Source organism: Strix aluco, chromosome 30 (assembly GCF_031877795.1).
Source record: "Strix aluco isolate bStrAlu1 chromosome 30, bStrAlu1.hap1, whole genome shotgun sequence".
Lineage (NCBI taxonomy): Eukaryota > Metazoa > Chordata > Aves > Strigiformes > Strigidae > Strix > Strix aluco.
In genome coordinates, this window is record NC_133960.1 from 988,552 (window position 1) to 1,001,776 (window position 13,225).

The window sequence follows — 13,225 nt, forward strand, 5'->3', positions numbered from 1 at the left end:
TTGCATTCAACTCCTGAGCACCCCAAGCATCTCCATCACCTTAAACCTGTTCAGTAGGAGCCTCCCACGCCGGTAAATGGGGCTCCGAGGGGACGCTCTGCCAGGAGAGGTCACTGGCACCGGCCAAACAGCAATTTATATCGGCATAATCAAACCACCTTCACAAGCAGAACAAGATATACCAGTAACAGCACGGTTTTGCCTATATAATTACTCCTATATTAGTTTGAAAACACGGGCAGCCTTCACCTAGTGCTATTCCTTCAACCCTTTTGAAGGCATCGCTGCTATAAAGGGGAAAAAAATAAAACCACTTAAGTTTTGCTGCTCATAGCGAACAACACACAGCAACGGAGGGGAGGGAAGAAGGGAAACCGTGCTCCTGGTTGATGCGTTCTCCTTCCCAACATTTGAAATTCATTACCTGATGGACGTGTAACAAGAAACCAAGGCAGAATTTCACCAGCCGCGCCGCCGAGGACACGATTTTATTATCTCCAGCATCGCACTCACCAACCACCAGCCTTGGGGTCTGGCCAGCCCCTCTTGCAACCCCTTTTCTCCCTACCAGCCCCCCTGTCAGCCACCCCCTGGCTCTTCCCTTCTTTTATTCCCAATTTGATTTACCTTCGAGGAGGTCTCTGGCCAGTCCTGGCTCTGCCCCCGTTGAGCGAACAAAATCCGACAGGACGATGTCCATAGCCGAGGTCGTGCGCTCATGGATTCCTCCCGGCAGCTGGGGTCGGCGGTGCCCGGATCAGCACCTCGGCATCAATCTAGGAACGAGACCAACAACGCGCGCGGCTCGCATTACAAAGTATAAAATAATTAGCCCGGCCAGGCAGCCTCTGAGCTGGCTGGGAACTATCCGATGGCAGGTGCCGAGTGGGGAAAATAAACCTCCCCCCTGAAATTAATTGTGCTTTGGGACTGCTGTTTAACTAATTGATAATTGGGATTTAAAAAAAAAAAAAAAAATTACGAATTTTGCTGCTTTCTCCCCGCACGCAAACAGGCTGTAACAACTCTGCTACTGACAGGCACACCAAGGGCTCAGCAGATTCAGGAAAAAAACCCCAATTTTCATTTCAAAGGCGGTGAAGCTTTTCTTTCCAAAATCATGGACAAGGAGCTAGGAGAATAAATGAGTTTATTCAGTAGCAGAAAGTCTCTCTTATATATTTGCAGAGGGCTCAGCATCCCTGCCCTCCCCGGGGCAGGCAGCCCTCCTCCAAGCACCCTCCTTGTGCGCAAAGGAAATAAAAGCAAGACCAAAACGCTGTAATTAGTAGAGGTTGCTTATACAAAACAAAACAAAAAGCCCCTTTCAGGCAAAAAAAAAAAAAAAACAACCAACCAAACCCCACACAATTCCTCTTCTTGCAGAAGAAAATAAATGCCCCAGTCCGGATCTCCTTCCCAGAAGGGAGCAAAACCAGTCTGGCCAAAGGTATATTACGTAAATCTGAAGTTTTAGCAGGTCCGAAGCTTCAGGAAGGTGTGTGCTCCTGCTGTGCACTCAAATCCTGATTTTCTGCATTCCTCGAGGCAGAAACGGAGAGCAGCGCACATCCGCAGGAGTCTGGACCCAGCAAAAAGCTCCGCTGGATTATTATTTTTTTTTTTTTTTTTTTGCAGTTCAAGAGTCATGATAAAAATCCTACTGTCAAGGGATAGAAACTGCTAGGAAAAAAAAAAAATTCACCCTGAGCTGAAAGTTTGGCATGTGAAGAAGAGGGGAAAAATTTTGTAAGGCTGGTGGAGGGAGGTGTTGCCGTATTGACAGGAAATTTCAGTATTACAGGGAAGATGAACAAACCTGTTTGTTTTCCTTGTGCCTTGAAAAAAAAAAGTCTGTTTTCAGGATTATTCCTAAAGATGGCCAAAACTCCCTGGTGCCTTAAAAAAGTCTCTTTTCAGGATTATTCCTAAAGATGGCCAAAACTCCCTGGTGCCTTAAAAAAGTCTCTTTTCAGGATTATTCCTAAAGATGGCCAAAACTCCCTGGTGCCTTAAAAAAGTCTCTTTTCAGGATTATTCCTAAAGATGGGCAAAACTCCCTAACGGCACGCAACTCCCAAACCCCAAGAGCAGCAAGTTAAACATCCACGCTTTAATCTGGAATTTCCTGGCTTTGTTGGTTAAATACCATTCCTATTATCTTCCACGCTCACTAATCATATACTTATTAACTTCATGCGCACAGAAAAACTACTTAATATTCTTTTATCACCGGAGCAATCTCAGGGCTATTGCCGGCTGAAGGCAATCCTAAAACCGAGCGTATTCAGACAGCAATGTCTGGCAGGAGATTCTTGCTCTTGCCCCATCAGTGATGGGGGGAACATCCCTAATTAGAAGTCACACGTTGGATCCTCTAACCACCGGCGAGAGCTGTAGGACAGCAGTTTCTAAATGAAAACTCACTGTAATAAACGCTAACTTCCTTCTGGTGGAAAAAAAAAATAAAAGAAAAAAAAAAATCAAAAGAAGCGTACGCAGCAAAGCGTGGCTTTTGGGGAGGAAAAGAGCAGCAGCACAGCCCACAGCCGCTAACGGATGGCATTTGCAGTTACCGAGCAAACTCCCTCGCGCTCAAAAATGTCAGGCAAAACACAGATGGAAAACTCCGGGTCCGACGACGCGGCGATGAACTGCTGGAGAGATTTATCGCCGAGTTCAAATGAAGAAACAACCTCTCTCTCTGGTTTCAGTTGTTATTTATTATTTTCTTTCCCGTCCAAGGGAAGAACGCTCTCCTCCTCCTCTCTCCCTCCGCAAACCCAAGCCCAAAGAGATCCGCAACCACAAATATATCATCGAGCAAAGGCGACAGGGGTCAAGCACACCCAAATACCCCCCATAAATATATCGGTGGGCACGTACGATGCTATCGCGACCGCTTCCACAGCTGGGTATAATCAGTGAGCCTTCCCAGTGCACTGCAAACAGAAATATGCTAAAAAACCCCATATTTAGGGCTAAAAAAGCAGTCGTTTCTACAATCTCTGCCATACTGACAGTTATTTGCAGGACACACCAGCAGGAATTAAATGGTGAATAGCCACAATTTAATCTTCCTGAACAGCCCAGCCTCTCCTCTCCAGCCGAAGTCCGCGTGGTGGCATCGCCCTCGCGTGAACTTCAGCCCAAAAAACCCCAGGGTGCCAGTTTTCCTCCCGTATTTAACCAGAACGAGATAAAAAGGGCAACAGGACGAAGAAAACAAGTTGCCTGAAAATCCTGGAGGAACGTCTCCAGCGCATCTGATGGGGATGCAAAGCCCCTGATGCAAAATGCCCCACCTTTGGCATTTGACAGATTTTTGGGATGAATTTGCATCTTTACCAAAGTTTATCAGATTTTTTAATTACACAGCTTTGTTACGGATCTGAAATACCGAAGAAAGCCACCGTATCCCGCGTTACAGGGTTTTTTTCCATTATTGTACAGCCCGTTTCTTTAAGCTGAGAAATATTTCATAATCAGTACTTCACAAGGAAAGGCTGCTTTCTAAATATTTACATTTTAAGCTATTCCACGGGAAAAAAAAAAGCCCCATCGAACGTCATGCTCTGCACACCCAAAGCTTTTGCTCTTTAACGTTGCGCACAAAGTAACGGCCAGATCTTGCGAGTCCTGCCTCCCGCTGCCCTCACGCAGGAAGGACGGCGGCCAAATCTCCCTCTTTCTACTAGCGAAGAGCCAAAACCAAATTGCCTTAATTTGCAAAGACTTTAATTAGAAGGATTCCCCGTGCGCTGCCTGGCTCCGGGAGGGAAGCACCCAGAAACACCAACAAAGCGTGCGTCGGAAGATGCCACTATCCCTAAATTCCTTTAATTCTCCTCCTAGCAGACACTCCCCAAGCTCCTCCGAGATATTTCCAAATCCTGCACATCCCTCGAAGCTTTTCTCATTTAATTCCCCCACCGGGCTGCAGCGCTGTAGCCACTAATGTCAGGTGTTGGAAAACCAGCATGTTTTCCTTAATTGTATTTTCAGGTACAAAACAGAGTCGAGAATATGTATCTCCAAGCTCTTCAGATAATTAAAAGCTTGATTTAAGAGGGGGAAAATGACAGCGCGGAGCTTAACGAGCTCTGAACTTACAGAGAGGCGACGGCTGGCTCGCACCGACGCTTCGTTACCGGCTCCGAATTAAAACGCGCTCTTCAGAGCTTCAGAACGGCGGGCAGGAACGCTTGGCAGCAACCGTCCCATTGTGATAAGGTCCTATCATCTCCTTCCCATCATTCTTCTGGCGAGAAGCAAGATTTTTCTTGCTGCTTTTGGCACTAATATCGCAGCGCAGCCCAAATCACGGCCGCCGCTCGCGGGGGAAACGCTTTGTAAGCGGCTTCCCAGGACCGACGAGCGACCCCAAAGGTTGTACCTGCGGTACCCTGGAAGCGTATAGTCAATATTTTATCTAAGAAATAACGGCAACTAATTCACCAGGGAGCTGTCGTGCTTCCCTCGCTGAGATTTTCAAAACCTGGAGGGAAAAAAAAATCCCAACGAACCCACCCCCCCCAAAATATCAAAACACCTTTAGCTGCAAAATGCAATATTGACATCGCGCCGCGGGAGACGGGGATGCCAAGGCAGCTCTGCCCCGTAAATCCGGAGGATTTACATCTCGGTTTGGCCTCACGCAAATGAGGTTTCCCAAAAATTTGCATAGAGGATCAGAATAGATGGCTGGGGAAGGCGAGCGCCTCCTTCCCCAGCGAAATCCGGGAAAAGATTTCTATTTGACTCCCCGCACGGCCGGGCAGCGGACAATTGCACATTGTTATTTGCACCCCGTCAGGAAAATTATTTGGCACGGACGGCGCCGCGTGGCAGCGCAGTAGTGGGTGTTTACGCAGCACCCAGCATATTTTGGGGGGGAACGCTGCAAAATATATACCCAGCTCCATCTCCAGATTTCCGATGGACAGATGTTATCCCGTTTCAGCCATCTCCCTGCAAACAAACAGGACAAGCGAGGCCAAGGGATGCAGAATATTTATGCCCTCTCCCTCCCGTTCAGCTCTACCTTAAAATATGGAAAAAAAAAAATCACTTTCAAGGGAATAAACCGTTTGATTGATGTGCTGCTTGGGTCGCTTCAGAACGTGGGGTTTCAGGCTTTGGGTCCTTTGTTATAATCCTCATTTTCTGGGCTGAGTAGCTCAGTTACTTCCTCCCAGCTCGCTCCCCTTCAGAGTTGTTCCGTGACTTTGTTATCGCCTTAGATCCTTCACATTCCCTCTCCCGTGGTTCACGTCCGCTCAGATCTCACCGTCAAGCCCCTGAGCCGGTGGGAGGTTGAACGCTTTGACAAAACACCACAGATGAGGATTATCCATCTCATCGCAGCCTCCCACAAGAAGCTGCCCTCCAGTAGAAACCGTAGGGCAATAAATTCACAGAAGACTTTCATCCCAACTACTTTTGGGTCAACCTTTTCGAAACCGTAAGAGTGTATTAGTCCTTCTGCTGATGGATTTTGCTGGAGCACGCAGCTTCCCAGACGTTTCAGCGTGGTTTGGTGGGAGACTGGCAAACCCCCAGGGGAACAAACTCAAAAACCAAAGCAAAAGGCAGTGCAAGGAAGCTAAATTTGAAACACAAACAGCACAAGCTAAAGAGGGTAGAAGAGGCCAAAGAGGAAAAGCTCAAGAGAAAATAAACCTTCTCCTGGTGTCGGCGACAGCACCGGCGGCTCAGACGGAGACTTCCACCGAGTAGGTACCGACCGAGCCCCGGAGCTGACAGTGGTGGCAACGCTGCCTTTGAACCGTGTGTGACTCCTCGTTTTAGAAACCACAATGTCCTGGACTGTCAGGAATCCTCTGAGCCCAACGCCTCTTCTGCCATGACACAAGCGCTGAACTATGCGGGCGAAACGCGAGGGACCGGAGCAGGAGTCGTGCCGCTCGCTGCTGGGGCCTCCTGATTACGAACTCCCCACGTTCGAGGCAAACACTGGCATCTTTCAGCTCTCGGCATTCTGCTTTTCCCCAGAATTTGCCGTATCACCGTCCAGATAAAATTGGGTGTTTCAGAAGGCTGACATTTCTCCTCCCTCGTCCCAAGCAGCAGCGCCCGTGCCCCCTTTCACCTGTCCCCAATCTCTCGCCAAGTGCCATAAATAGAAGAAACCAGGTAAAAGCTCAGCGCAGCTCACACAGAACCCACCTTCCCCCCACTCTCCATTCTCCTTTTCTTTTAGAAACACATTTTAAATATGAGCTCCAGCCACCGCTATCAGCAGGCCACCAGCAGCATCTTCAGCCTCAGCTGTCCTAAAAGCCGCTCATTTTTAAGGATGCTCCTATCTCCAGGAGCATCGTTACGACACGGTCTTGCAGTTCCATCGGCTGCGTCACGCAGGCACGGGATAACGTTGGCACTCTCAAACCTCTGCAAATCCACCTATTTTTAGAGCAGCTTGGCATAACGTCGGGCGTGGGCTGCCCTCAACGACAGGGCATCATCGGGAACCTCATTTCACAAGCATCTCCCTCCCAACGCAATTCTTCGAGTGCCCGTGCAGATAGAAACAGCTCTATTAGGATAAGCAAAAAAACACCTACCCCATAGGGATGTCACAATATTTAGTTAGCTAATGCTTGTAAAATGCTATAAAAAGCTTAATTAAGCCTCGCCCTTATGAGACACTGGAAGGATTTGCAGCCTCGTTTCAGAGGCAGGAGACAGACGAGTGCTAGGCAGCAAAAACACGAGCCTGGGAAGAGTTTCCACGGCCCAGCCAGGGCATCACTGGCTGTTTCAAATAATCTTGGGGAAAACCCCAGAAAAAACAGCAGTTGCATTCACCAAGAGGCCAAGAGCCAGGCCGGTATTTTAAACATTCTCCTGCAAAAGAGCACAAGACTCAAATCTAATAAATAACCACCTCGTTATGCACAGGACCAGATTCTTACACCACCAGCTACAGGCCTGAACGCCCTCCACAAAGATCCTCCTCCGCTTCTGCTATCAAAGCTTATAAAAGTTATTTACGACCTGATCAGGAAAGGTGCGGATTTACTGCTGCCTGCAGTAATTTCTCCAGGAGAAGGCAGGAGTTTACGAGGCGAGAACCCGCTGGGTAAGGGTGCTGGGGTGGCCCAAGGTGACGGCAGCTCCTTCTGCCCCAAAATGGGGTGGTGGGTGTCGCTGCTCCAGCACCCATCACCCTCAGCAAGAATCCACCGTCCCTGCATCGGTCGTGGGGCCGCGGCACGAGCAGCCCCCGCTGACCTCCAGGGAGAGCGACTCAGGCTGCTAATTAACATGATTTAAACACCCCCCGACCGCCGCTGCCCCAAGGGAGGGCTCACGCCAACCGGGGAGAGCTGCGGGAACAACCACCCCGGCAGCGGGGCAAAGCCTTCACCCGCGCAGCCGGTCGCAGGCTGAACTTCCAGCCCAGCTCGCACAAGCCGAGCAGCAAGGGCGTCCCTCTCCTCCGCACCGACGAGCTCCTAAATAAGCCTGAAATTAAATCCGACAGAATTAGTCGATCGCATCTCCAAAGGCCACATTCAGAAGTGTATTAATTTCAGTTTTAACTGCTCTTCTCCCCTTGATTTTTAAACATTCGCATGAACTCAAGGTAGAACCCTTTCTGACTGCATTGGGCTTAAATAGCGCAGGCTCAAAACAAAGCTAAAAGGTTATTAATAAATTACTCTCCACCTTGAGATGTTTCTAAAACAATGTAAAAGCTGCAGGGTGTTGCTTAAATCAACAAAAGCAAGAAGAGAAACGGCTCGCGAGCTCCCAGCCCCTCTCCTGCCACGGGTGGGGATTTCGGGAAGGTGCCCGCCGGACCCGGAGGTGTTTCGCAGATCTGCCAGCAAATGGTTTCAGGCTGATTCACTGGGGCTTTTTGTGGTGTTTTTTTTTTTTTTACGTTGTCCTGTCCAGAAAGGATGACTGAGTTCATTGCTGCTGGAAATACTTCACCCCGTTTTGCTGTCGTGCCTGAACACGCTGTCATACTTGTGGAGCGTGGTCCTCTGCGAGCTGCGGAGGAGCAAGCCATCAGCCTCGGCTAACGAAGGAGACGACTCCCCGGGAGAAAACCTTTTTTTACAAACAATACGTGGTTTCATACCAGACTCAACACCAGACTAACCCTCCCGGTCACCTTAGGGTGATGTTCCGAGCTCTGCTTCCAGAAAAACTCTTCCCACGTTTCTGCTTGGCACCAGCTGCTTTATCAGTTGTGAGCAAATACAAGAGGAAAGCACAAAAAATGCAAATTTACAACCATACACTCAACACCCCTGATAAGAGCCTTCTGGATTACTAATATTTAGGAGCCTTCATCATTCCGCTTGCTTTTCCAATGAGACTGCCCAGGTTCCTGAAAGCCAATCTTATCAAAGTCGGCAACGTAGCGCGAAATCTTCAGTTCTGGCACAAAAGCGGGTTGAATAGAAAAAGAAACGAAACTCAGTATTTATTTATTTTTGTAGCCAGTCACAAAAAAAGCTGCCTGGCAAGAGACACGCTGGTGCTGCGCTGACAAACCCCCAAGCCCCAGCTCGCATCAAGAACAAGAAGTCAAGCCTAGACCATCCGCGCAGGACCAGCTTTCGGAGGTGCCTTAAGCGTGTCTTGATCTTAGACTCAAACGAAAGTCAGAAGCAGGTGTCCTCCTTCAGCCCCCGGGCATCCGCTTCCTGCTCGCTCAAGGCAGCAGGACACAGCAACCAAAACTATATTAGGAAACTTGACAGTTTCAGCCCAAGGAAAACGTTTCCTTTTGCGTCAAAAGCCCATGCGCAACCTCTCTGGGTTTTAAACTCCAGCTTTTAAGTCAACATTATAAAAGACACCAGCAACCGAAGAGGACTTTCATCTTCAAGTGCATTTAAATACACCCTTCGCACCGCGTATATTCTGATTTGAAGCAGAGTTTGGGCTGGGTAGGTGTGTTTCCCTGCCTTGTTACTAAAAAAAAAAAAATAAATCTGATTTCTTAAGATTTGGGCATGCCAAGGTCCCAGCGCAGGGGTGACAGGCAGCCTCTGAGCCGGTGTCCGTTTGCCAACGAGGAGCACGACGAAGAAAGGACAAACCAGCCCCTCCCGGGGGTCTCCGAGAGGCAGAGGCCAACCCATCTATATGATCAGTCCGTGCCTTCGGTGGCTTTAATGCACAAGAAAACAACAGTAGCAAAATCTTACACCACAACACTCCAGATTTTGTCAGCTGCCCACCCACGGATGACTTTATTACGTTACCTGTCAGCTTCTCTGCTGCTTCTGCCCAGAATTTTTAGCAGTATATTAATCTTCCCCCCCCCAGCTCACACCAGGGCCTGAGCGCAGCGATGTTTCCAGTGGAGCAATGCAGTGGGGAGATTACGCCGAGCCGTGAGTCACACCTAGCTCTGAACTATAATAAGCTTGATCCTTACACAAACAGTCTTTCTTGCTTGGTCACCACACCCATAAAAACAGAGAGTGAAAGCCGGGCATCCCAAAGCGCCGTAAGGATGCCTCCACCTATCGCCAGTTCAGACCTTCATCCTTCCAGGCAGTGAGACAACAACCTGTCCAGTTTTGCCTCTGCCTTTCAGAAAGGGGCAGCGAAGAGAAAGCTGAGTTTAGTTAATCTCTATGCGAGTCTGCAAGCCTCTGTAAACAGGAATTAAAACACTTACTACCAAACGCCCACCCAAAACGAGAGTAAAGTCAGGAAAAATACACAGTAGCAAAGTAATTCGCAGCTTCCTCGCTTCCCACATCCTCTCTGCAGGACCTCAGACCACCAAAATTAATTTGTCGGGTTTTGGTACGAAGTCAGCAGAAGCGAAGCCGGAGAAGCATGGACAATCCTGGTCCTCCGTGGCAGTTCGCAGAGCTGCGGGATGGTGCTCCCTGCCCTAACTCGACCAGGCAAAATAAAAGAGACCAAGGGAAGAAATAAAAAGGAAGGAAGGTAAAATAATTAAATGTACCTTAGCTTCATCACGTGTGTCTTCCAGGGCATCATGGGAAAAAGAAAAAAAAAAAATCATCAAGCACACTTAACTAAATAAGCATTCCGCTGGAAACAAATACAACCCACAGAGCAGGAAAGATGGACTATTAGTTCCAGGATCATCCTTTTAAGGGGCTTTAATTTTCTTATTTTGTTAAGATTTCAATCGTGTTGAGAACATGTCCTTCAGAAAAAGAAAAAAAAAAAATATTTTTTTAAGGGCTAATGTCAAAACTAAGCATTAAACATGATCTGGAACTCCTGTATCGTAGGTGGCCTTTTGCTCTGTTTACAAAGGTATTTCCAGAAATATTTTAGGAGCGTAGAACTACGACGGCTCTTCCCCCGATTCGCCACGTGATTTTTTTGACAAGGGCCGGAACCCGCGCCGCGTCACCAGGGCTCCAGTCCCAGAAGCACAAAGTCAGCGCATGACCTTGGCCCGGCACCTCCACCTCGTCCCAGGCGGGAGAAAGGACAAGAGCACCTCCGAGATGGACCCTCCAAAGCCCTCAGGTGCCTTCAGAGGGGAACCAAAGCGCCAAAATCCACGAGAAATCTCGTTTTGCCAGACCCAGCCGGAGGCTTTTTGCTCCCCACCGTCAGTCACCCACTTTGCTTTGCGAAGCTCCACCACGGGCGAGGCAGCAAGTCGAAACGGATCAATTCCTAAACCAAAAATCCACCCAAATCCCTGCAATTAGCAGCCCTTACCCCCACCGCGGAGCGAACGGCGCCTGGCTCGCGCTCCCCCAGGACCCGCACGCCCCAACGAGAGGTTCATGTGCAGCTCAGAGGTGAGACGGGCGAGACTTCGGTGCCGGAAGCAGCCCCACGCCTGAGCTGAGCGAGCCCTGCTCTTTCCTTAACGAGCCTTATCAGAATAGCTACCAGCAAAATCAGCTCCTCGCGCGGCTCGGCTCCAAACGAGCAAGACCTGAAGGTCCTCGAGGGAGATTCCTGGCTTTCTCCTCCTTCCCACGATCGCGGGGCGCTGCCTCCGTCCCAGCCTCCATCCCTGACCCGACACGGGCAGGTTACCTAACGCGGGCGAGAACAGCCAAAACACAGAGCTGGGATTAGCGATGCCGTGCTGAACCTGACCTGACCTAATACCTTTATTATAGTCGCTAAGCTCTGACTAGGTGCTGTACGAGACGGGATACGGACCGGGCAGCTCTCGCTTCGTCGCTGGCAAAAATCAACCTGGCAGATCATCATCGAACCTCCGCGATCGGAGCCCAGCAAAATAGTTATTCCTGGTGAAAAGGAAGGTGCAAGAAAACCTGTGAGCTCACCAACTCCTTCAGCCCAAAGAACAGGCGCTGCGGATGCAAAAAGAGGAATATTTTGTGAAGAGACGCGACAGGCAGCCTGTGGTCAGGCCGGACCTAGCCCTGAGGTCGCAGGGCTGCAGCATCTCGTGCTTGGTACAAGCAGCTCCTCAAGGAGATTTACCATCCTGAGAAACCCGACCCTCGGAAGCCTCCTGCAGATTTTTGGCACGATCCGGGCTGCTTCCTGACGGCACGCCGTCCCTGCAGACGGAGGTTTTCCAACAGGGAAAAGGCATTCTTAAAAATACGCTGTTGCTCAAGAGTTGGAGCGCAAGGAAAGCGGCAGTTAAGCAAGAGTTACAGTGAAAGTTTATAAAAATGGGATGGTTTTCATATGCTTAACGGCTTTTAAATAAAAACTTTACCCTATTTTCCAGAGCTACAACCACCTGCTTCCCTTTGCTCTAAATACAACCGTGCTAATTTCAACACCCAGATTAGTCTAAAACTTGGGTTGAAGAACACGTCGGCAGCCGCGCAGGAATGAAGCCTCCGAGCTGTATAAAAGCCAGAAAAGTCTCCAACACAAACACAGCAGCTTTATTAAGTCCGAGGCCCCACCCACATCATCATCGCTCTTACTTATCGATTCCTCTTCGGAGAGGGTTTGTGCTTTTCGGGATAAATTACAAACCCGAACTTTGTTAGGTCCTGAAGGCAAAACAACGGCTCAAAGCCCGACACGGATCATGTGTTACATTAAAAAAAAGCATTGTCATAACAGTGCAATAATTAATAAGGATGACTATTGAGCATGCACGGTCTAATTCTCACAGCATCCTGGCTTCCACTTAAGCATCAACTTTTCACCTCTGAACACTGCCCACGGGAGAGGACACCGGGCAGCACCCAGGACCCGGGGGGGAAGCGCAGCCACGTCTGGGATAAACGAGCCGATGGCCACGGCAGCGTGGAATGACGGGCTGTAAAGTCTGGCCATAAACACACCACGCGCCACGGGGCTGCGTTAACAGCCTCGTTAGGATGAGGGACGGCAGCGGCAGGAACAGAAGGTGCAGAATTTCCTAAAATCAGCCTTCCTTACGCTGAGGCTTGATGAAGCCATTAAATCGTTTGAGGAGCGCAGCAGCGCCCGCGCTCTCAGGAGCAGGGTCACGCTCCCAAGAATTACAGTAATTATATAAACGACCCGTCTTAGGCTCTCTTCCCGGTTTAGCCAACGACGAGGCACATATCTAAAATAAACACAGTTTTCTCAGCGGCTGCCCGCAAGGGAATTAAGTTTGAGACAAATTCACCTGCTTAAACCAGGCCACTACTATTTCCAGCACAAAGCCCGGCTGCGGGAGCCCAGCACTTGCTGTCCCCACTGGCCTCCCAGGGGGACACTCGCTATCAGCGCCTCCACAGATCGGGCCGTGGCAGATTCTGCATCATTTTCTCCCCATAGTGTTTTGAGCCAGCCCTCTTCCCACTGGGTAAATCTGTTTTTTCTGTCATCCGAAGAGATGAGTTCAGTTTAACTAAAGCTCTGTCGGAGCCAAGGCACTTGTTGAGCTACGGGGCGAGAGAACATCCCTTCCAGCGCAGAGAGCAAAGCCCCATCCCGTGCAACTGCACGGCACTGAGCGGCAGAGACTCGCCAGAAACGCACTAAACACTCAGCAGAAAGACAAACCAACAAAAATTAAGTCAGTAGAAGGACCACGGTCCTGATCCTCATAAGTATTTGGGCGCACAACTCCTCTGTGCATCCCCCGCCTCCCTCCGTCGTGGCAGGGATTCGCTCGCAGGGCGAGAGCTGCCGCGTGTTTCACACCCACCAACGCTCCCGGAGGACGCCCCGGTGTGGTACGGAGGCTCCTCCGAGCCGCGTGCTCGCAACGAGCGTCTCGCCAGACACATCGACCGTCGGAGTCCTGACCTGCCGCGCC

The 13,225-nt window shown here is 49.7% G+C and overlaps 1 protein-coding gene across 5 annotated transcripts in view; it reads right to left on the bottom strand.

Annotated features, from left to right (window-relative positions):
- Positions 1-13,225, bottom strand: part of OTUD7B (OTU deubiquitinase 7B) — a 38,010-nt gene that overhangs the window by 22,534 nt on the left and 2,251 nt on the right. For all 5 annotated transcript variants that reach the window (XR_012621162.1, XR_012621163.1, XM_074809296.1 and 2 more), the window contains exon 2: positions 628-776. Coding sequence is in view for 3 of the 5 variants with exons in the window: in XM_074809296.1 (XP_074665397.1) it covers positions 628-700 (73 nt within the window). In the remaining 2 variants the exon portion in view is untranslated. The remainder of the gene's footprint in view (positions 1-627; positions 777-13,225) is intronic.